The sequence below is a fragment of the Camelus bactrianus genome, chromosome 21 (genome assembly GCF_048773025.1).
Source record: "Camelus bactrianus isolate YW-2024 breed Bactrian camel chromosome 21, ASM4877302v1, whole genome shotgun sequence".
Lineage (NCBI taxonomy): Eukaryota > Metazoa > Chordata > Mammalia > Artiodactyla > Camelidae > Camelus > Camelus bactrianus.
Genome location: NC_133559.1, coordinates 28,653,223 through 28,679,240, shown reverse-complemented (window position 1 = coordinate 28,679,240; position 26,018 = coordinate 28,653,223). Strand labels below are relative to the sequence as shown.

General features: G+C 38.4%; 2 protein-coding genes across 3 annotated transcripts in view; one reads left to right on the top strand and one right to left on the bottom strand.

Moving 5' to 3' along the window:
- RGL1 (ral guanine nucleotide dissociation stimulator like 1) overlaps window positions 1-26,018 on the bottom strand; it is a 257,819-nt gene that overhangs the window by 229,843 nt on the left and 1,958 nt on the right. The window lies entirely within an intron of this gene.
- On the top strand, window positions 17,417-19,878 carry APOBEC4 (apolipoprotein B mRNA editing enzyme catalytic polypeptide like 4). The gene has a single exon (XM_010954957.2). It carries the CDS (start codon window positions 17,441-17,443, stop codon window positions 18,551-18,553), a length of 1,113 nt encoding a protein of 370 aa, XP_010953259.1. The 5' UTR covers window positions 17,417-17,440; the 3' UTR covers window positions 18,554-19,878.

The window sequence follows — 26,018 nt, the reverse complement described above, 5'->3', positions numbered from 1 at the left end:
CCCTCCCCCCATGCACACCAGCAGTGGTACTTTTTTATGGGGGTCCCAGGCTGTTCTGTTCCACACACACTCCCAGCCAGAGCTCACACCACCCTCCAGTCCCCCAAGGCTGCCTCTGTGCAGTGAGCCCCGGGCTCCTCACCCATCTCCAGCAGCCAGTCCCAGCCCAACCCTGCCAGCTCATGTCTAGGGCCGGGGATCACAGGGACCCTCTGTGCTAGTTTCTCTTAGTTCTGTCTGCCAAGTGGCTGCCACTTTCTCCTCCAAGCCTCAGACGCTCCACTTCTGTCCCCACTGACTTCCCAGCTGGAGAGGGGGCATCCCAGTGTGAGGGTGCCTTTCTTCCTTTGCTGCTCCCTCCCCACAGGACAGGTCTCATACCAATTTCCTTTCTTTCTTTTTCTTTTTTGTCCTATCAGTTTTTGTGAGAAATTCTCCTGTATTTTGAAGTGAGAGACACTCTACCAAAGTTCAGTAGGTGTTCTGTGCAGTTCAGTGGGTCTGTAGATGTAATTCTTGGTGTATTTGTGGGAGAGGGAAAGCTGTGAGTCCCTCTACTCAGCCATCCTAGCACTCTCTACAGTCAACTAATCTTTGACAAGGACACCAAAAACACAGAATTGGGAAAGACAGTCTTTTCAACAAATGATTCTGGGAAAACTGGATATCCACATGTAAAAGAATAAAACTGGATCCCTTATCTTACACCGCTCATAAAAGTTAACATGAAATGTATTAAAGATGTAAATATGAAACTTGAAACCATAAAACTCCTAGAAGAAAATATAGGGAGAAAGCTCCTTGACATTGATTTTAGCAATGATTTTTTGGATTAGACACCAAGAGCATAAAAGCCAAAAATAAACAAATGGACTACATCAAACTAAAAAGCTTCTGCGCAGCAAAAACAACAAACAATAAATTGAAAAAGCAACCTACAGAAAGAGAAAATATTTCCAAACCATATACATAAGGGTTTAATATCAAAAATATATAAATAACTTACATAACTCAACAGCAAAAAAAAACAAACAAATAATCCAATTAAAAATGGATAAAGGACATGAATAGGTATTTTTTTCCAGATGCCCAAAAGGTACATGAAAAGGTGTTCAACACCACTAATCATTAGGGAAATGCAAATTTAAACCATAATGAGATATCATCTCACATCTGCTAAGATAGCAATTATCAAAAAGGTCAAAGTTAACAAACATTGGTGAGAATGTGGAGAAAAGTGAACATTACACACTGTTGGTGGAAGTGTTAACTGGTATAGCCATTATGACAAGAGTATAGTGGTTCTTCAAAAAATTAAAAATAGAACTACCTTATGATCCAACAATCCAACCCCTAAGTATATACCCAGAGAAACTGAAATCAGTAACTTGAAGAAATATCTGCAGTCCCATGTTCACTACAGCACTATTCACAATAGTCAACACACACAAACAACCTAGATGCCCATCAACAGATGAATGGATAAAGAAAATGTGGTATAATATATATAATGGAAAATTACCTGGCCATAAAAAAGGAAATCCTGCCATTTACAATATGGATAAAACTGGAAGGCATTATGCTAAGTGAAATAAGCCAGACAGTAGAGAAAGACAGACACTATAGGGTATTACTTATATGAGGAATCTAAAACAATAAACCAAAACCAAAAAACCTGATTTTATAGAAAGAGCATAAAATGGTGGTTTCCAAGGGTTAAAGTGAGAAGTAAATGGGAAGATGTAGGTCAAAGGGTCCAAACTTTCACTTACAAGTTTTAAGAATCTAATGTACAGAATGGTGACAATAGTTAATAATATATTATTGTATACTTGTTATATACTTGAAAGTTGCTAAGAGTAGATCTTAAGCATTTTCACCACACGCACACACACAAAAAGTTAAATGATAAATGCTGGAGAGGCTGTGGAGAAAAGGGAACCCTCCTACACTGTTGGTGGGAATGCAGTTTGGTGCAGCCACTGTGGAAAACAGTATGGAGATTCCTCAAAAGACTAAAAATAGACTTGCCATAATACTCAGCAATCCCACTTCTGGGCATCTATCCAAAAGACACCTGCACCCCAATGTTCATAGCAGCACGATTTACAATAGCCAAGACACGGAAACAGCCTAAATGTCCATCGACAGATGACTGGATAAAGAAGGTGTGGTATATTTATACCATGGAATACTACTCAGCCATAAAAAATGATAAAATAATCCCATTTGCAGCAACATGGATGGCCCTGGAGAATGTCATTCTAAGTGAAGTTTGTCAGAAAGAGAATGAAAAATACCATTTGATATCACTTATATGTGGAACCTAAAAAAAAAGACAAATGAACTTACATATAAAACAGAAACAGACTCACAGGCATAGAATACGGACCTGTGGTTGCCAGTAGGGAGGGGGTTGGGAAGGGATAAACTGGGAGTTCGAGATTTGTAGATACTGACAGGTATGTACAGAATAAACAAGTTTATACTGTGTGGCACAGGGAAATACATTCAGCATCTTGTAGTAGCTCATGGTGAAAATGAATATGAAAGTGAATATATGTATATTCATGTAGGACTGAAGCATTGTGCTGCGCACCAGAAACTGACACACTGTAAACTGACTACAACTCAATTCAAAAAAAGTTAATTACATGAAGTGACAGATGTGTTAATTAGCTTGATATTGGGAAATCATTCTACAATGTATACATGTATAAAATCATCATGCTTTACACTTTAAATATATATAATTATATTTGTCAGTTATTCCTCAATGAAGTTAGAAAAAAACAAACCAAAAAAAATTAAAAAGAATCAAATTAGTATGCTGATATTCTCTATTAAAAATGTCTCTCTACTGTTAAAAAAATTATTCTACCTATGTAGTTCAGGAATCTAGAGCTGAGAAATTAATATTAAAGTGATTGAGGGCAGGATACACACTCCTCATGCCTGTAAAAATTAAAGGCAAATTCTCTCTGGAGCAGTGCTTCTCAACCTTGATTGTGGAGCTTGAAAAACACCAATGCCTCAGTCTCAAACATCCAGAGTAGCGGAGTTAACTGGTCTGAGGCTCAACCTGTCATCCTAATTTTTAAAGGCTTACTAGGTGATTCTAATGTGCAGCAAAGATTGAGAACCACTGCTCTAGAGACAGATGCCTTCAGTGCAGGCCACACAGGATCCCCACCAAGCATGACTTAGAAAACAGAATTTTACAACTCCCAAAGGATAAAATCCTCTATAAGTAAGAACGGGCAGAAATAATAACAACAACAACAGCAAACAAAGTTAAACTCCTAAGAACTTTAGATAAAGATAATGGAAGTATTTGTTAGACTATACAGTAAGAGCATTTAAAATAATTAAAGATGAATAAATCAAAAATAAGAAAATGAAGGGAAATACAGGCACAAAATAAAATTCTAGAAAAGATAAATATATTCATTGATTTTAAAAAACTCAGTAAGTGAGTTAAACAGCAGATTAACAGACCTGTAAAAAAAAAAAAATGTGGAGACCTAGATGATTGATCTGGAAAAAATCCCCAAATGTGGCCTTAAAAGATGAGTACTTGGAATTATAAGACAAAACATAGGATAAATGAGAAGGTTCAATAAATATTTAGTCCATGTTCTGAAAGAAGAGAAAATGGAGGAGTACAGTATATAAAGAGATAATGACTGACCTAAAATAGTTCAGAAAAAAATAGAGAGAGCAAGACAGAGAGAAAGAATAAAAGAGCTTTCACAGAGTAAAACTGGCAAAGCAGATCTACATAGGCAAATCTGGACACAAGGTCTAGGAGTGCTCCTTGTAACTATCTTTACTTTTACAACTTTCTTAAAAGTTTAAAACTATTTCCAAATAAAATCTTTATCAAAAAAATTTTAAGAGATAATGGCTGAGTATTTTCCAGAATTACTGAGAAACAAGAATTACCAAATTTGAGTTTCAAGCAGGATAAATAAAATTAAATCCATACCTAGATACATCTCATTGGAAATTATAAAATATGAAAGGCAAAGAAAGTGTCTTAAAAGTCATCAATGTAAAGGTAAATTATCTATAAAGAGCAAATCAAAACCACAATGAGATATCACCTCACACTTGTTAGAATGGTTATTATTGAAAAGAAAAGGAATAACAAGTGTTGGAGAGGATACGAAGAAAAGAGAACCCTCGTACACTGTTGGTGGGACTGTATATTGGTGCAGCCACTATGGAAAACAGTAAATGGAAATCCCTCCAAAAAACTAATAATAGAACTACCATATGACCCAGCTATTCTACTTCATGGTATTTATCTGAAGAATGCAAAAATATGAATTCAAAAAGATATATGCACTCCTATGTTCACTGAAGCATAATACGCAATAGCCAAGATATGGAAACAACCAAAATGTCCATCAGTGATAAATGGATAAAAAAGATGTAGCATATATACACAATGGAATATTACTCAGCCATAAAAAAGAATGAAATCCTATCATTTGCTACAACATGGATGGACGCTGAAGGTATTATGCTAAGTGAAATAAGTCAGATAGAAATAAGTCAGATATGATTTCATTCATATGTGGAATCTAAGAAACCAAAACGAATGAACAAACAAAACAAAAACAAACATATTGATACAGAGATCAGATTAGTGGTTACCAGAGGGGAAAGGGGTGAGGGGTGAAGTGGGGTGAAGAGGGTCAACTGTACAAAGATGGCTGGAAATCAGACTTGTGGTGGTGATCACTTTGCAGTGTACACAGTCTGTTGAATTATAATGCCATACACCTGAAACTTATCTAATAGTCAAAACAGTATTGTAGGACTGAAAAATATACATCTATATCTAACAGCAGTTAGACTCCATAGACTTCCCAAGAGCAAGCTCTTGGAGGGTTTTCAGAGCTCCACATCTCTCCTCTTGAGCCTGTGACCATACTCTTTTCCCTCAAGTGCCACATACTCTGTCCTAATTGAGGGAGAAGATTGAATTGAGCTCCGCTCAGCACTATCTGTGACTTTATTTGGAAGAGACTGGGTCAAGAGGAGCTGAAAGCAATGATAAGCTAAGTATCAAATTTCCCGCTAAGTACGGTACCCTGGGAGGTGTACCGGGCATTAGCTATCCAAATGAAGAAACAGAAGTACTACAGAATCTTATCCACTATTCATTCCCTTCCTGACAAAGGCAAGTGTAAAAGAAACTAGTCTTTCTAAGTCGATATGCTAAATACTTCCTTTCACTGACAATACCCAGTGTCGGCAAGGATGTGGAGTAACTGGAATGCTCATTAGTTGCTAGTGGAAATATAAAATAATAAAGCACTTTGGAGAACAGTTTGGCAGTTCTTAGAAAGTCGAGATGCATTTGTCACACAGCCTAGCAATTCCACTCTTAAGTATTTGCCCAAAAGAGAGAAACATATGTCCCATACGAAGACTTGGACATGCATGTTCAGAGCAACTTTTTTCATAATCGCCCAAAACTAGAAACAATACATACGTCCCTCAGCAGATGAACACATGAATTATAGTACATCTAGGCAATGGAACAGTACTCAATGTTAAAAAGGAACAAACTATACATAACCACCCAGATGAATCTTAAAAACATTACGCTAAGCAATCATCGAAAGATTCCCGGGTTCACACTTCATGAACACATTTATGCAAAACTTTGGAAAAACAAATCTAGTCTCTAGTAACAACATGTAGGTAATACTTCCCTAGAGCTGTGGGGGAGGGTGACTGATGAGAAAGGAAGGGATGCGGGGGAAATTAGGGATTGATGGAAATGGTCTCTAATTTTATTGTAATGATGGTAACAAGAGTATATACATCTGTCAAAATTCATAAAACTGTACACTTGAAATGAGTGCATTTTATTATATGTAAATTATACCTAGTGAAGTTGATTTCTACAATTTCTTTCCTCTTGCCAACATTTTCAGCTGTTTTCCTACACATATTTATCATTTTTTCATAACACACTTTCCCCACATTTTCTTCTCTGTTAACTTTGTTATTGTCGCACTTTTGAAATATGATTTTTTCCCATTTATCTTAAGATCATGAATTCAAAATTATTTTCTTCTTGCTCTCAAAAGTAAGATATGAGGGAGAGATGATGACATAAAGAAAAGAGTTGTACAGTGCTCGAATCCCAGCTTCATTGAATATGACCTATGTTATCTTGAGCATTACACACTCTGAACCTGTTCCTTTTTTTTTCTGTAAAATAGAAACTGTAACAACAGCCACTTCTTAAGGATGTAAGGCACATAAACTTTTTGTCACAGAGTAAGCATTCAGTAAATGTCCATCTTTATTCAACAAATGTGAGTGGGAGGGTAGAGCTCAGCAGCAGAGCGCATGCTTAGCATGTATGAGGTCCTGGGTTCAACCCCCAGTACCTCCATTAAAAATAAATAAATAAAATTAAAATTGTAAAGTGTTAATCTTTTTTTTCAATGTAATTTTCATTTAAATTCTTCGTCATTTGTATTATAAGCTAGACAGAGGAAATAACCTAAATACAATTCAGTGAACTTAGTTAAGTAGGATCACTACCCAATAGTGACTTAAGTGGACTGAAGTACACGGAAGCAACATCTCTCAAAGCTGAATCTGTCCACCAACTGCTACCAGTGTGAAGAGATCAGTTTAGAAATTGAAAGTATTTAGAAACTTTTCTAGAAATTTGGTATGACCTTGTATGATCTGTATCAGAAAATGTGATTTGGAGTTTAAACCTTGTACAGAAGGTTCTATAGTCAATGCTCAGATTAAGGAGCTTGAGCCAGAACGTAAAGCAACACACTGCTTCCTTCATCGAGAAAATCTTACTATGAAAAAAAAGTCAGCAGAAATAAGTAATGTGCTCAGCGACACAGTAAAGATTATGAATTACACAGAGGCTTGAGATTATACTACGTTTGAGATTATACTCTTCATGTGATAGTATGGAATCTTACCATCAACCATAATTGTACGCTACGTACAACGGTTATCTAGGAAAAAAGCTCTGTAGAGAATGTTTGGATGTTGATTAAACTCAGAGCTAAACTCAGATGGATAAGAAACCAATTTCGGTCTAACTTTTTAAAGACATGTATTAGACAGCCAGACTTGCCTATTTGAAATCTTTGCTATGTTAATAATCTTAATATTTCCAAGCAAGGAAGAAATGCAACACGTTTTTCAGTAGCAGATGACTGAAAAGTCAAAATAAACTAAGTTTATTTCGAGGTATTTTGCTGTTTTTGATGCAATGGAAATGTTTGCACCAGTTATAAAATTCTGGTTTTTGTAGTGAAAAAAAAAAAAGTGAATCAAGGGCAGCAAATGGCAAAATATCCTTCTTTTTCATGGGTGAGTTGTGTTCCATTGCATATGTACACTGCATCTTCTTTATCCATTTATCTATTGATGTGCACTTAGGATGCTTCCATGTCTTGGCAATTATAAATAACGCTGCTGTCAGTAGCAGGGTGAGTATGTATCTTTTTTAATAAATGTTTTTGTTTTTCTCAGATATATGCCCAGGAGTGCAGTTGCTGGGCCACATGGGGGTTCTATTTTGAGGTTTTTGAGAAACCTCCATACTGTTTTCCATAATGGCTGCACCGACTGCATTCCCACCAACAGTATACAGGGGTTCCCTTCTCTCCACATCTTCGACAACATTTGTTATTTTTGTTCTTTCTGATGATGGCCTTTCTGACAAGTGTGAGATGGTGTCTCATTGTGATTTTGGTTTGCATTTCCCTGATAGCGGTGATGTTGAGCAGCTTTTCATGTTCCTGTTGGCCATCTGCATTTCTTCCTTTGGAAAAATGTTCAGTTCTTCTGCCCATATTTTAAATGGGTGGGTTGGTTGTTTGCTTTTTAATTAAAGTACAGTTGATTTAAAATGTTGTATTAGTTTCCGGTGCACAGCATGGATGGACTTGGAGGGCATTACGCTGGGTGAAATAAGTCAGACAGAGAAAGACAAATACTGTAAGATATCACTTACAGGTGGAATCTGAAAAAATACAACAAACCAGTGAATGTAACAGAAAAGAGACAGACTCGCAGCTGTAGACAAGGAACTGGTGGTTATCAGTGGGGAGAGGAACAGGGAGGGGCAAGACGGAGGGGGAGGATTAAGAGGTACAAACCATCAGGTATAAAACAAGCTACAAGGATGTGCTGTGCAACATGGGGAAATGTAGCCAATATTTTATAATAACTATAAATGGAGTATAAACTTTAAAAATTGTGAATCACTATATTGTATACCTGTAACACATAATATTGTATATCAACTATACTTCAATTTTTAAAATATGACATTGTAAAATAAATACATATATAAATGGGAAAAATTTTAGTAAAAAACATTAAAAATGAGTATCTTGAGCTAGTGAAATTGCTTTAAGATCTCCTCCTCTTGAAACTGGCTTTCTCTATTACGATGCTATTATAACAGACAGAAACAGTCTGGATATACATTATATGCTGCAAACAGTGTTATTATCAGGTGAATCCAGATTAGCTAGAGTAACAAACAAGAAGCAAGTTGGTCACAATAAAAAATTTTTAAATGGATATACATGATGTCCACAAAATGTACATATATAGGGCACTGAATATAAAGGTTAACTACATCCTTCATATTTTTTTCATTTAATTATAGAATATAGTAATAGTAATTCTCTATATTAATCATCTGTACATATGCTTTCAATAAACGACATGTATAGTTGTGGTAATTCTTTTCTCTTTATTTTCTGCATTAGGTTTGTTCTGTTTATATTTACATAAAGACAGCATACAGACCAACAGGACAGGATGGAGAGCCCCAAAATAAACCCACACACATACAGTCAAATGATCTCTGACAAGGGTGCCAAGTCTACACAATGGGGAGGAGACCGTCTTTTCAACAAATGGTGTTAGGAAAACTGGATATCCACATGCAGAAATGGGACCCTATCATATACCACACACATACACACACACACACACCCTCAAAATAGATTAAAGACTGAAGACCTGATACTATAAAACTCCTAGAAGAAAACACAGAGCAAAGCTTCATAACATTGGTCTTGGCGATGACTTCTTGAATATGACATCAAAAGCTGAAGCAATAAAAGCAAACATAAACAAGGGTTCTGTTTCTATTTAGTAAATGTTAATTTTAAAATTTTTGTATGTTGATCTGTTTATATCTGTTGAACTAATTATTTTAAAAATAAGCTTACTATTTCAATGTCTTTTTGGTTCATTCTAATACAATAATTTTCATTAAATTTTACAAAATTATTAGTGGATGATGATTTGGAAACTTACATTGGTTCTTCCTTACAGATGGTTGGAAACCTTTTCTAGAGCATTTATTCAGAGTCTGGGAGTAAAGACGGTGCCTTATCCTGCACTTTTTCTCAGCTTGTTTTAGGAATGACCTTTGATTTTGAACATTTGTTGGTGTTTCCCTAGGATAACGGGGGAAACCAGCATGGAGGAATTCTGAGAAAAAAGTGTGGTTTTAGCAAACTAAGGGTGAGCCAACAGAAAGTCTCCTGCTCCTGAGTCTGTGCTGCCACCGTGCGGCCATTCCTATGACCCCACGTTAGAAGATGCATCCTCTGCTTCTTCGTCTCCCTTTCCTCTGAACCCAAACAGTTATCCTTCCCACCTAATTCTATAGTGAGCCCCATGAAATCTACTGAATTCTCTGCTCTTCTTTATGTCATGTTTGCTTTGTCTCTTCCGTTCCTTTTTTTTGAGTAGTTTGTTACTTCTACACGAATGTAGGCATTATGAATTTATTCAGTGTCAACAAAACTACGAAAGCAATGAATTATTAATTGGAATTATATAATTAATTATATACATTCAAATAAAAGTAAAATATTTTAGCAATAAAATAGAAATTGTTTTACTTCTTGCCACTCAAAGAGAAAGTCGCCTTCTATGCAGCAACTAGCTATGCAAGCCAACACAACACAACACAAGCCATCTTGGATATGTCTCAAATTGGATATAGGTGGGAACTAAGTTTTAATTTACAACTAAACTAAATGTCTTTTAGAAACAGGTATCAGTGTAGGAGAATTTGGCCTTTTAAAGCTTGTTCATTGTAACTTCATATTACTTTTATAAAGATAATATATATTATAACTCATTTGAATAAAGATGAAACATGGCGAGTTGACACAGGAAGATAGAAGAAAGAAGTCTGTGATGCTGGATGTTTCTACAGTGCTTCCTTCCAGTAAACGACAACTTAGCAACAAGAACTGTGAGTGGGAACTCCATGATCAAGGTCTTTTGTTTCTTTGTGACTAAATTCAGTTTCAAAAGTCATTCTGTGCAACCTAAATGAAGCTTTGCCAAGTAAATCTTCCTTTAGAGTTCTCTTACACCTAACAGATGTAAAAAACAGTAGCTTAAAAAATGATGGCTCATGCAAAAGAATGAAATTAGACACACCTCACACCGTATACAAAAATCAACTCAAAATGGAGTAAAGACTTAAATGCAAAAGCCTAAACCATAAAACTACTAGAAAAAAACATAGGGGAAAAGCTCTTGCCATTGATATTAGAGGTGATTTTTTTTAAATAAGACACCAAATGTGTAGGCATCAAAAGCAAAAACAGACAAGTGGGACCACATCAAATTAAAAAGCTTCTGCACAGCAAAGGGAACTTAGAGTAAAAAGGCAACCTACAGAAAGGCAAGCAATATTAGCAAACAACATATCTGATAAGGGGTTAATGTTCAAAATATATGAGGAAAGCATACAACTCAACAGAAAAAAAAAGATCTGATTTATAAAAAGGCAAAGGACTTGAATAGACATTTCTCAAAAGACATAAATGACCAATAGGTATATGAAAAAGTGTTCAAACATCATTAAATCATCAGGAAAATGCAAATCAAAACCACAAGGAGATATCATCTCACACGTGTTATGATAGCTATCACCAAAATGACAAGAGATGACAAGTGTTGGTGAGGATGTGGAAAAGAGAATCCTTGTGCGCTGCTGGTGGGAACGTAATCTGGTACAGCCGTTATGGAGTACAGTACAGAGGTTCCTCAAAAAATTAAACATAGAATTACCATGTGATCCAGCAATCCCACTTCTGGGTATTTATCTAAAAGAACTGGAATCAGGATCACAAAGAGATATTTGCACTCCTTATTCATTTCAGAATTATTTACAACAGTCAAGACATGGGAACAACCTAAATGTCCATCGACAGATGAATGGATAAATAATGTGGTATATACATACAATGGAATATGATTCAATCTTTAAAAAGGAAATCCTGCCATTTGCAACAACATGAATAAACCTAGAGGACATTATGTTAAGTGAAATGAACAAGACACAGAAAGACAAATACTGCATGATCTCATTTATGTGTGGAATCTAAGTCAAGCTCAGAGAAGCATAGGGGAGAATGACGATTGCCATGGCCTGGGGAGAGGGAGAAATGGAGTGAGGCTGGTCAAAGGGTACAAAGTTTCAGTTATGCAAGATGAGCGAGCTCTGGAGATCGCAGCATGGTGACTGCAACTAACAATTCTCTATTGTACACTTGACATTTGCCAAGAGAGTAGATCTTAAGTGTTCTTGCACACCCCCTCCAAAAAAGATAACTATACGAAGTGATTGATATGTTAATTAGCTTTATTGTTGTGGTCATTTCACAGTACACAAGTACATCAAAAGATCAAGCTGTGCACCCTAAATATGCACACTTTTTATTTGTCTGTGACACCTTGGCAGAGCTGTTTTAAAAACCGTTTGGCCACTCAGGATTGTCTATCTCTAAAATTACCCTAAAACACAACTGGTAAGTATGCTAGTGGATAGAGGCTCGTTTTTCAGGTCATATTTTCAAGTGGAATATAATTTATTAAGATTAAATAAAAGGTGAAATTTAAGCATCAACTTTAGGTTTTATATTTACCAGTTCACTGGGTTAGGAGAAGAAAATGGAGGCAAGAAGTGAGGACAGAGGGCACGATCAGTGACGAACGGTGGGGAAGGAATGGGATGCAATAGAGCCAGCATGCACCAAAGACAGCGTGAAGGGAAACGTCCCTGAAATCAGCCAGCCGAGGAGCTGATGAGACGCTGAGACCCTTCAGAGGCACAGAGGTCAGCACAAATACTTAAGCCAGAAAGAGTCCCCTAGAGGGGAGGAGGAAAGGCGGTGGCTGTTTTGGGGACTGAAGTTTGACTATGAGAAACAAATCAAGTGCTGACGGAGCTGCAGGGCGCCCTCTAGGGGCTTCCATCCTCCCTGCTGGGTTACTTTTAGAGTAATGTATAGGCTTAAGCACTTGCGGCGGTAACTCACAGAAAGATACAACAGAATACTGATCACCACACCCTCATTCAAGTGGGCCGAGGCAGAGGAGGGTGGGCACAATGAATCGTGACCATCTACATGCCTGGTGTCTTAGGAGATGGTGTGGAGATGAAGGGGTTGGGGGAAAGGATGCAGAGGGTGAGTGGCTCTTCCATCAGCCACTGGGGAAGGACCACAGACCATCCAGGGGCAAAGCCTGTCTTAAACTGGAGTGAGCCACACCCGTATTAATAGCAAGAATCTCCCAGGGAACCAGTAAGGGGAGGGAAGCTGCCAGTCCATACTAACAACCCAGGTTTGGACAAAATAAAGACTCCCCCTTCAGGAACTGTGGGCCTGTTAGGAGAAAGCGCCTCCCTTTGGGGAAGTCGAGTCTCTGCTCCCTCTCACAGAAGGGCGAGCCTCCCTAGGAGGGGCCCTGGCCCCTCTGCAGGCAACAGAACCAACAAATCTTGTCCACACACCAAGCCGGGCACCTCGTCTGCATCAGGACAAAGGCGCCGACCTCAGAACTTGACTCTCACAGCCCGAGGGAGAAAAAACCCCAACATGTTCACTTGCACAGTCAGATATTACGCTCTTATGCAGAATGGACTATGCATTCATGTATATTTTCATCCTTGGAACAGGTGGTTTGAAATGCAAATGAAGTACGAAGTGTCAGAGCTGTATCCTAGCAGGAGCTACTTTGCAAACGTTACCATGGCACCAATTCAACAGTGTTCTCAGAGGCAGCCACACCTCAGCAAAGTCTTTCTAACTCAGGACAGCCAAGTTCAAAGGGGCTGACGGGCACAAACTGCGAAGTAGTCCGATACAGGGGGTGAATCTTTACAGCACAAGTGCCCTCTGAAGCTACCTGAAACAGGGCATGGGACTTTAAGGAGGGAAAAAAAGGAAATGGACCGTCTCCTAGAACACCTGCAATGTGATCCAAGCCTGAAGACAACATGATGGTAATTATAACCGCTAACATTTGTTTTTAGCTGCTAACAGATTGCACCCAGATTGGGAAGGGCACACTCCATTTTCCAACTACTCCAGTGCAAACTGTGCTTTACCAGTACTCACTAAGTCCTCGCTGGGTGGGGAGAAAGCAGATCGCTCTCATGTATGGCTCATTTATGTTAAACTAAGGAAGGCTGTCTTCCCACGGCCGCAGCCCCCGGGACCACTCACAACCGATGTGAGGCGCTGGGTTCTGCAGAGCTGCACTTCTCACTGCCAGCAGGTCTGCCGCACCGTGAGCAACATGCATTTCCCAAGCACACACAAAGCAGAAGGAAATGACTACGTGGCAGGGACACAGGATGGTGGGGACACAGATCTTAGCCAACCTGGCCTGTGAACCAGTCGAGGTTCCCGAGGTAGCCCCTGGGCTAAACAGGGCATGTCTCTGTCTGGTTAGGAGAGAATGCAAGGGCAGACACCAGAAGTGAACAAGACAAGACAGTCTGCCATCAGTGGCAAACTGATGACATAAACCACAAATTCTGTAAGAGGTCAAAGGGGAAAGGAGTTCTTTCCTGCCTCCCCATCAGATGGGGGTGATGAAAGAACAACCTTTAGATAGACCCTCTGAAAAAGTGAAGACTTGCCAAGAGGGAACCACAGTTAGATAACGCTGAAAAGCCACCCACAAAAATGAAACTCCAAAACTCCCGCCATCACATAAGAAAGCCACTAGACCTCAAGATCGCCTTTAAGACAGTAATGACACACCATTCGTGGCTAAAACAGCCGTAGGGGAAGGATGCAAAGGAAGGAGTGCTCAGAAAGGCAACTAGGAGTTTCCATACTGCTTTTATCTTGAAAACACAAAGAATTCTCCTTCCCAAAAGGCTAATTCTGGAACCATCATATATAGTTATCTCCATACCCACCCCCCGCAAAAAAATAAAGGCAGAAAGGGCCTATTGGTATAGTTTCTATAACATTTTAGCCAAATCAATCTGTAAATTTTCTGTAGGTGAGCTGAAACTGTAATTTGAGTTGTAACCTGGGTATCAGGTGTGCCGCCCAAAGGCAGAGCACATTCAGGGCACAATATTCAAAAGAGAGTGAGACTTTGGGCTTGGTTTCAGCAAGTTTTGTTATTCAGAGAGATCCAGTCTCGTGAATAAGGCTGAAAGAGGAGCAGATCTAACGAGAAAACAACCCTCTGGATCAAGCAGAAGATGGTGTCAGGGTCCAGGTGATCAGTCCATCGCCAAGGGCTAAGCAGGAAAGGGTCCGGGATCCCAAGGAAAAGCTGTGCAAAGTCTAGGAAGCCTCAGGGCAGGAATCCGGTTGCATCAGAAGACTGTAGCACTTAAGGAGGAAACTGAGGCAAACACCCAGGCACATGGACTAAGTTGAAATGACAGAGGTTATTTGATGGGTACGTGGTGCCCAGAGTTACTGCAGCGACATTAACCATTAGGGTAATGGTGACATGGGTAAAGTCACATCCCCTCCACAGCTGCACTGAGGCTCCTAAAGCATTTCCTGCCCAGGACAGGATAAGCCAAGGAGCCTGGCAGGTTTCAGCCCAGAGATCAGGCCGGATCAAATGCAGCAATGACTGGGTGCCCTGGGTGGAGGAAGGCAGAAGTTGATCAAAGTGCTTCCACAGGAGAGGCTATAAACACTTTTGAGATGATAAATTACATTTCAAAAAGTGAGAAATACATTTTGTTGCAGTGGTCAGTTTCTCTCTTAAATTTTCTGCTTTCTCCATTTCGCTGCCTGGACAAAGAGTTAAATGTAAAAACCACATATACTATAAGAAAATCTGAGGAATACTTCAACTCCTCTCTGATAGGGAAGTCTTTTCTAAACAAAATAGTAGAAAATAAATCATAACTAATGGTAATTAGACCACATAAAAATGTAAAATTTGGTGCAGTTAAAAATACCATCGGCAGGGATGGTATAGCTCAGTGGTGGAGTGCACGCCTAGCATGCGTGAGGTCCTGGGTTCAATCCCCAGTCTCTCCATTAAACAAAACTTTATATATATATAAATTTTAAAACTAATAATAAATAAAAAAATAGACCTAATGACCCCCCCAAAAAAACCAAAAAAATACCATCAGCATAATTAAAAGGCTCCATAAACCAGGTGAAATATTTGCAACAAATATGACAGCTAATATTCTTAAACACATAAGGAATCATTGCAAATCAATCAGAACAACTGCAAACAAAAAAATGGTAAGGGGTCACATATATTTCACAGAAGAATAAACACTATAGACCAATACCCATGTGAAAAAGCATTCGGCCTCACTAGGAATGGGAAACGTACAAATTATAATCATAAAGAGATACAGACGCTCATTCCTCGAACAGATAAAGGGCTTGATAGACAGCACGGGGAGAGAGTGGAGGAAACTGGTACACCTTCCTAGGCAGCCGCCCAGCAAAGCTTGATCTAACAATACAATGTCTAGTGGCCCGCATTAAAGAATTGGAGATGTGAATGATTTATTTACAGAAATGTTCACCAAAGTACTGTTTATAAGAGGCAAGAACCTGGCTGTGATAGTTACGTGATAAAAGAACTGAATATTGTGTTTTTTGAAGAATTTTTGCTCTCATGGGGGAATCCTCATGACATAATACTAAGTGAAAGGGCAAAGTATGAAACATGATTTAATTATGCTATGCATCGCGAACATACATGCAAAGGCCTGGGGGAAAAGACTGTTAACAGTGATGGGAAGGTTACGAGTGCGCACGTGTGACTGAAGCACTGTGCTGCACACCAGAAACTGACACAACGTTGTAAACTGACCATACTTCAATAAAAAATACACATATACAGAAAAAAAAGTGATGGGAATGTAAACTGACACAAACTGGTATGAGTTTTTATTTTCTGCATGCATCACTATTTAAAAAAAAAATATTCTACAAGAAACATGCAATACCTGTATAAATAAAAAGTCACTTTAAAATGTTCCTAAAACTATATCATAATGCCCAGAGTTACCGCTTGGTAACAACGATAACTGAAGGAATATTTTTTAAAGGAAAAACCATTTCTTAAAGATCTCAACTTTGGGGGCTTAACATTCAAGAAATTACTTGTTTGAACTGTCCCAAAGAATTATCTCTTTGCCTTCCAGAACAGTAGTTTCCAAAATGCTCTAACAAGACCCACCCACTGGAAATAAAACTCTCAAAGGTCAATGAATGAGTTCACAACCCAAAAAATAAGCAAATGACACTTCTATAAGAAGTCTCTATTAAGCAAAAGAGAGCCTATGATCCCTAAAGGATAACCACCTCCAACTTATCGCCAATAATTTGAAGAAATGGTTGATTTTAAATGTAAGCACATTCAAAACCTTTGCACGATGTGTTAGACACTTTCATATTCAGAAAAGAGACAAAGGAAGAGCATAGTAAGTAAAATGCAAAACCCCTGCTTATTTCTTTGGACTTTCATTTAAAAAAAAATCATCTATAAATAAATAAATAATAAAAAAAATAGAAAATCATGTAGATAACCCAAGTACTTACACTGCTGCTACCGAGAGCTAATATGTACTGAGTCCTTAATATATGTCAGGCACATAATAAAGCATTTTATATTTAGTCCATCATTCCATCCTCAAGCAAATCTTGTGAGGTAGGTTCTATTCTTAACCTCATTTTACAAAGGAGCTGTATGTGGCTCCCAGACGTTCTACAATTTGCCCAAAGTCACAAAGCTGGTAAGTGGCAGAGCCCGGATTTGAAACAAGGCAGTCTGTTCCTAGACCTTGCACTGCTAGCCCATTAGCTCTACTGCCTCGGAGTCCATGAAACAAGCAAAGGTATATGATTAGGTCTTTCTCTTCCATCTCCTGCCCAGGGTTCGTCTAATCCTCGTGACTGGAATCCTGAGCTTTCTAATCTATCAGTATCTTTTAGAATCAAAGATGCTACTGGAGTTATAGTGTTACTTCCTTTAAAGCAACGTATGGCTCAATAAATCAATGCCTTGTCTTTCATTGTTCCTGCACTGGCTTTATGTATAATTTCTCTTCCTTGTTTAGGGTTGCAGCTAGGAGACAATAAAACTAACAATGGAGCCCTTATATGAGGAATTCCTAGCCAATCGCGGAACAACAGTAAAACCGTATTGCTGGCGAAGCTTCTCTCTCGATTGCTCTAGTTGTCCTTACCACATTCGGACGGGCGAGGAAGCGAGAGTTCCCCACACAGAATTTTACCAGCTTTTTGGATTCCCTTATGGGCCAGTATATCCTCAAACAAAACACCTCACATTCTATGAACTGAAAACATCTCCTGGAAGCCTGGTGCAGAAGGGCCATGCAAACAGTTGCAGTGGGAATGACACCCACGCAGAATCCATGCTCTCTGAGATGAACGGCTATTTTGACTCGGCCGTGGACTCGGCCGTCCGCAACCACCAAGGCATCAGGCATATCATTCTGTATTCCAACAACTCCCCTTGCGACGAAGCTAACCACTGCTGCACCAGCAAAATGTACAATTTCCTGACCATGTATCCAGATGTCACTCTTAGTATTTACTTTTCTCAGCTCTATCACACTGAGACTGAATTTCCTGCCTCGGCCTGGAACCGCGAAGCCCTCCGGAGCCTGGCCAGCTTATGGCCGCAGGTCACTGTGAGCCCAGTGAGTGGTGGGGTTTGGCATTCTCTCCTCAACAGCTTTGTGTGTGCCCTCTTGGGATCGCCTGTCTTCCAGCCCATCCTGACCGGGAGAGCACTGGCCGACAGGCACCATGAGTGCGAAATCAATGCCATAACAGGTGTGAAGCCCTATTTCATGGATGTTCTCTCCCCGGCAAAAGAGAGTCAGAACATAAAAGCTCAGGCAGCTTTAGAGGGCCACCCCGTAAACAACGTCTTTCCCAGGCAGTCTTTCCAAGTGACAAGCGGACGACTGCAACCCAATCTGACCCTAGACCCCAGGGTTCCTGTCGTTTTCGTGCTAGTGCCTTTCAGGGACCTACCACCAATCCACATGGGACAAAACCCACGTAAACCCAGGAATATCATAAGACACTTAAGCATGCCTCCAATGTCATTCCAGGAAGCCAATGATCTCAGAAGGTCTCCCACTGGGATGCCAGTGGAGAGAGTAGAAATCACAGAACAGTTTGCAAGTATCAAAGAGACAGATGAAAAGAAGAAGAAAGGGAAAAAATAAAATCTGCATTCCTACAACAGGAGATCAAACTGCTACCAAAGGACTTCATTAGGCAATAACAAATCTAGAAACTTTCTCCCTTAGGTCAGATCCAAGATGGAGATAACTGATACACTAAAAGCAAAACCTGAATTATTTATTACCTCAACTCTTTTAAAGCTAGACTGTTTTTAACATAATCTAAAACGTTTCCATAAGCAACTTGATCTCTCTCCTTTATTTTGAACATGCCAATATCAAAATGAAGCCATTAGCAACATGCTAAGATTCTGGTGTGGAAAAGGAAATGCCATTACTCTACACTACCCACATCATCTTCCCACTAAAAAAAAGCCCAGGGACTAAATAGCTTCCTATATCGGTTTCAGTATAAAAATTTGCTGCAAAATTGGAAAACAGCCTGAGGTTACTAACATTAAGTGCTGTTTGCAAAAGTATACCAGTGATTTTCCATGAATTGTTAATCGTGGACAGAAGATTTTAGGCAGCTCATTTTTTTTCCTAAAGTGCTTCAAAATAGTTCACATGGAGAAAGCTCTTTTGCTAATTGATTAGATATAGCTACAAAAATTAATATTTGAAACCAGCCACCTGCTCACTTTGAGCTTTCCCTCGCGAGCAGATGATAAAGCCAGGATGATACATGCTCCTTCCACCACACGCCACATAAAATCCAAGCCACTCTTACTGGCTTTCAGGATTCCCGTTGCCCTGTCTCATCAGTAGGACTGTTAAGTTCTCACAGGTCAAGCACTCTCTCTCTCTCCCCTCTTTGATTTTTCCCTTAGGGTCTCACACAGTATCCAGGCAAAATTTGGGTAGCAAGGCTGTGAATCTGAGTCTCAATTACATTACCAATCATGGTTCCCCAACATTCCTTCTCCATTCCAGCCAAGTGCCTGCTTAACCAAAAAGATGCAATGAACATTTTTTTGGCCAGCATCCACCCCCCCTTTTTCTGATACAGCACCCCACTGCACGACCTGTTTTACTTCCCTCTTTTCTGACCCCTTCTATGTCACCAGTGCATAGCTATACCTTCTCTGAAAATCTTGCTCAACACACTTCCAAGTGTTCCTTGACCAACATGCTGAGATTGTACATGAAAGCACTTTTTGCTTATGTTTAATTAATTATATTTGCTGCCTCACTTCCCTCTTAGAAATATGTAAAAATGCACTACAAGAAGAATGGGCATTCATGTGTAACTTGCTACTAAATTTTTTCTTAATATATGTAAAAAGTAATGCTAAGCTAATAAGATAGTTTTGCCATTAGCAGAAAAAACAGAGCACACTATATACTCCATGCAGGAGAAGGAGGAGGAGGGGGAAAGAAAGAAAAGAAAAATGTTTAGAATAGAAATTTCTATTGTGATTAAAATAAATACGAATCAAATTTGAAAAGCAATTTCTACTGTTAGCCTGAAATTTTTTATAGATTTATTAGAATATAATCATACTATGTATGTAGTTTGTAGTAATTATTATTTAAAGAGGCACTGTTCAAGTTTATTATGAGATCATGAAATCATATGTCTACAATTTGGGATGTAGAGTTTTTTTAAAAAGACCCCAATATCACAAATTCAGCATATCTGATCATTATAAAAGTAGACAGATACAGGTGGGTGACTCAGCTAATAACGTCAGCAAGTCCGAGGGGCGTGGGGGCCAGCTGTGAAACTTCTTGCTTTGGGGGTGCCTCAAAAATGTTTCTTTAAAAAGTAGACCCAATTAGTCACTATGAAATCCATCACCAAGGTGGTCAAAAAGACCACAGTATCAATCATGCTACAAAGGATCCAGTTAGAAACAGTCTGAAATCTATGACGAATTTGTATTTCAAACGTGAGCCTGGATATTAGCAGTATATAACAAAGGGGAAACTGTTGCCACAACTGTAGGAAAGAACAGTGCTTTTGGCAGATAAATGTTTGAACTCGTTAGATAAGAGTGAGGCTAGGAAGAAGAATATTACTGACAGATCAGGCGTCCAGGCCAATACAGTCAAGCTTTAGACAAGAGACTGTTTAAAGAACATGGAGATACATGGCCCTAGGCAAATAGTCTCCATTTCCCCATCTGTAAAATAAGAGCGATGAGCCAGCGCATCCTTAATGTTGCCTTCAGCTCGTTTTGCTCTAAGATGACACACAGCAGAGCAACAGCTCTGTGGAGTGGGCTCTTACAATGCAGTCATCAGGTCTTGCTGCTCAGCACCCAGTGGGTTCTCGGTTGTGTCCGGCAGCCCCGGAAATGTAGGGAAGAGTAGAAGCTGGGATGCTCCACCTCTCCTGAGCAAACTGGCAACGGCGAAATCAAAGAATCATAACTGCCGCCACACACATGGAAATCCCAGCAAAGAAGATACAAGTCAATAAATTAAAGCGGCCAGTGGTGTGGTGAGCTAAAACAGGCAGGGGAGGATATCCCAAGAAGCGGATGCGAGTAGGGGGAGGGGGGTATTTCCTTGGTGAATCAGACATGGTCCGGGGTTTGGGTCTTGCCTTTGAGGCTCAACCACCTGCTTGGTCAACACAGAAAAACTGGATTTATTAATCAGGGGCAGACCTGGATTACCAAAACTCTCAAGATTTACATATAAAAGCAGAAAGCTAACTGATTTCCAGTGAGATTTACAACTGGATATGAAACCAGATATCCGAACTGCCCAGCCTATACAGCATCTCCCGGTAAATAAGCCACATGGGAAGTCAGACTATAATCGGAGTGCTGCTTTCTGGATTGGAGGAGTTCCTAAAGTAATTCAAATGCTTGATGGTATCAGACTCTGTCTACTGGGCCGATAGACTTCGGCCCCTTGGAATGAAATGATGGGATGTGCACAAGAGCACCTGCCCCTGGCCAGTGCTTAGGTGGGCTAAGGCTGTAGGGGGCAACACAAACCTCGGTAACCAACTCCTGTCGTGACCAGTACTGATTTTCTATAGATGTTAACATTTCATCAAGCTACAATCTAATCCTGCCAGCCTAGGAGCAAATCTTACCACTTCAAACTGCTATTGGATATTTTTTTTGATTCATAGAGTATGCAATCCAAAAAGTTTAACTCACAAAATGGAACGCTATTTATCTTCCTTCCAAGGATTTTAAGGAAAGCCACATGGTAATCTATACTAATTAAAAATATTACTACTGAACATTTAATAAAAGCCTAGGCACTTTTCTAAGCACTTACATTGCTAACTCATTTAATCCTCCCAACAACCCTATGAGGTAGATATTATTACAGCACCTGTTTTACAAGTAACGAGAGCTTAAGCAACTGCTCAAACAGTAAAGGCTGAGTTGAGAGTCACACCCAGGAGGTCTAGCTCCAGAACCCATGTTCTTAGTCACTGTACCTTAATGCCTTTCAAAATAATTACAGTGTGGACTCACTACAAAACCTGGAAAAATCGGTATCTATTTAGTAACAGTCCTGTGGCTTTTCTGTGATTCTGCCCAAACCAATGTACCAATGGGCATCTTCTAGACTCAAGGCGCTAGGTAGGCTGGGTGGCCTAGGGTGGAGAACTTAAGTGGGTTCTAGATTCCAGAGTGTTGGCGCTCTCCCCACTCTCACTCCCTGCGACCCAGGACCTCGTGCCAAACAGAAGTCCTGAGATTACCTTACCTTGGATGTCCTTGGTTCTCAGGGATGTACCAGAGACCCTACTTAGTTAATTAAGTGGAATTGGCTCCCTAAAAGAATATGATCCAGCAATTCCACTTCTGGGCATACACCCCAAAGAATGGATAATTGGGTCTCAAAAAAGATATCTGCACACACGTATTCCTAGCAGCATTACTCACATCAGCCAATAGGTAGAAATAACCCAAGTGTCCACTGATAGATGAGTGGATAAAGAAAGCGTGGCATATGTATACAATGTAGTATGATTCAGCCTTAAAAAGGAAGGAAATTCTGATACTTGCTGCAATATAAATGAACACCGAGGACACTATGCTCAGTGAAATAAGCCAGACACAAAAAGACAAATATTGTATGATTCCATTTATATACGGTACCTAGAGTTGTCAAACTTACCAACTCAGAAAGTAAAATGGTGGTTGCCAGGAGCTGGGGAGACAGTGGAATGAAGAACTATTATTTAATGGGTACAGAGTCTCAGTTTTGCAAGACAAAAAGAGGTCTAGAGAAGGATGGCGGTGATAGCTGCACAACAGTAATGCACTTAAAACTACTTAACTGTACATTTGAAAATGATTAAGATGGTAAAATTTATGCTATGAGTATTTTGCCACAATTTTTAAAAACTTAAGTTGAATTACTGACACCAACTGATTTCTCTATATACCAAAAAAAAAAAAAAAAAAGACCTCTTTCATGGGAGACTAGAATTAGGTAACAGGTTCTGTGTCTGGTCTCAAAATACTGAGATAAGATAGGGAAAGTTCACAGGAATATCTGAAAAATAATTATGTTCTTAAAAAATCATTACAATAATCAGTTCTTTTTTAAGTTCATAATTTATGGTTTATTTCAAGCTTTTGTGTTGTTTTATTCAGACCCTTGATACTCAGCTATATCCTTAGCTACATACTCAGCTCTATATGGCGCAAAGGTAAGTAATTTAGCTGGGAATTAAGAGACTTGCTGAAAGTAGAGAGTGGCAATTAAAAGCAGAAAGCTTCAGAATCCGACAGGCCTAATCCCCAAACCCATCTGCCACTTGCATCACTGAGTGCGCTGCATAACCTCTCTCAGCCTCAAGTTTCCTCATCCATAATGTGGGAACATAATTCCTGGGCCTTAGATTAAATAATGTAAGTGAAGAGATTATTCACCAAGTGTCTAAAACGCAGTGAACACTCATTAAATGGTTGTTATTATTCATAAAATAGTAACAGAATAAGGACAGACAGCAGAAGGGGATAGGAATTGTTAGATCTTTCAAATTTTATCAAAACTACAAGTCTGAGATGGCCACTTTCCTAGGAAGTAAATAGGCATTACTAGAATTTGTGAAAATCAGGTTAGGGGGAGAAAAAGAAAAAAAAGTGTTGATTTTAATATTTTGCTTAAATAGTTAATAGTAGCAATAAGAAAAGCAGTATGTCTGTGGTCATGGAAGATATTTTAAACATTGAAAGAAAATGTTTTGTAGAACTTCTTGCCAATAAATTGGCATTCTAGATGAAATGCATGATTTACTAAGAGAACATAAATCCTAAAATTGACTCAAAAAGAGAAAGAAAACCAAACAAGTCAATAACCACAGAATATAAAGATGATCAAAGATCTACCTCTAAAAATCTGAGCAAGCCCACATAATTTTGCAAACCCATTCTACCACTTTCAAAGAAAAAACAATATGGTAATTTTCTATTATTCAGACTATTTCAGAGCATAGAAAACAAGGTAGAAATCTTCTCAGCTCATCTTACAAAGTTAGACTAACCCTAATGCCAAAACTGGATAAAGGTATAGCACAGAGAAATAAAACCACGGACCAATCTTATACACATAGATTCTGAAATCATGTAAACAAAATATAAACTAATCAAATCTAGCAAGTAATTAAAAATAGTAGTCAAATAGAGTTTATTCTAGAAAGGTAGGAATGATTTAGTCTAGAAAAATACAAATTAATTTATTACATTCATAAATTAAAAGATCAAAATCTGTAAGATTTTTATCATTAGGTTCCCCCAAAAAGCATTTGATAATTTCAGCAAGTCGTTCATACAAACCATAAAGAAACAGGAAGTAAGAACTGGTGAAATGCCGACATTTCCATTAAAATAGAAACAAAGAAGAGAAGCCTACTGTCATCCAATTTTTCAGCACTGTTTTTGAGAGTCTAGCTAACGCAGTAAGATAAGAAAAAGAAATCAAAGTAATATAAGCATTGGAAAAGATGTAAATTATCCTTATCTCAACTACAATGATTATGTAGCCTTAAAATAATAGTATTAATAAGGGATCCTAGTAATGGGAAAGAATATAGAATAAATAAATTTTAAAATCCATAGCTTTCATTTATATTATCATAAGGAGGTAAAATAAATAAATAATAGAAAAAGAGTCCCGTTCACAATGTTTAACAAACAAGGTTTATTCTTTCATTTAGCACTAAACTTTTCCTGAGATAGGAGTACAGATTTTTTTTTTTAATTTTAAGGTCCTATTGTAAAGCAGTTCACCCTATCTACCCTACCTCAGTGTGTAATCATAAAGTTATGTAAAGCTAAAATTAATCACCAAGAAAAGAACTTGAAGATTTGCAGATTGGTGTTTCAACACTGAACCAGTTAATTTGCACACTAAGTACAAGCATTAAACCATAACACAGTCCATGGGTAACATGCTAAAAACTTTTTATATTGTAGTGATTATGTTGCTGGAGAACAGTGGTATTATCATTACCAGAAACAAAATTTATTTACTTTCTATTTATAATGTTTTGACATATCTGATTAACACAGTTCACTTTCATTTCAAATAATAAAAACATAGTGCACAGAATTCAATGTCTTGGTTTGTTAAGTATTTATCAACAAGTTTGGGGGAAAAGAAAGACATAATAGTACTTGGTTTAAAACATCTGAAGAGAGAGACCTATTACAGGATAGTTTTATTAAAATCCTTTCTTATAAAAAGATCCTTCACTCTTGGCATCATCACACAAAATAAGAAAGAGGTACAAGCTACCACTGAAGCATTAACCTTGAGAAAATTCAGATTCAGTCTTACTTTTGAACCAAACCCAATAAATAAAATGTTTTAAAACCATAAGGAACCTTTATTTCAGGGATAAGTGCTCATTTGAAAAATTAAAATAGGAAAAATAATATTACTTAAAATGAATCAAATGCAATGACTAATACTAAAAATTTAGAATTTGCACAGAAGTAGAAGAATATGTCTTTTCTATTTAAAGGATTATTAAGGACTGGTTTCCTCTCTCTCTCTCTCTCTCCACACACACACACACACACACACACACACATACACACACACACACACATTTCCCTAAAGCTTTAAAAGATTTAACTATTAGCTAATGAAGGTAGGGAGGTAATTAATGTGTCCATTTAAAAAAAAACTCAATCTCTAATTATGATTCCAAAATTAACTTGTCAGATTATTAATTCATTGGATGGAAAAAGGTGTTGAGTACCTACTGTGCTTATCACTGTGAGACAGTAAAATCTCTGCATTGGAAAAGAACACTTTTAACATGATTACATCTCAAATGTAATATTCATTATATGGCTGAGAAGTAATTATATTTAACACATTCAAATATAGAGCAAAATGCTGAGCAATCGAAACAACTATGCCTTTGAACAACTCGATTTTTAAAATCCCCCTCACTATTCCCTTAAGGTGATTTTTACCCTGGTGTTCCTTCCCAGTTCTAAAAAAGGAGAATAAAGAAATTTCCTAAATAAACCCTAATACAAAAGAATAGAACTGCAAGAGAGAAGGGGTG

Coding starts and splice junctions, on each gene's coding strand:
- APOBEC4 (XM_010954957.2), top strand. CDS start 17,441: ATGGAGCCCTTATATGAGGAATTCCTAGCCAATCGCGGAACAACAGTA.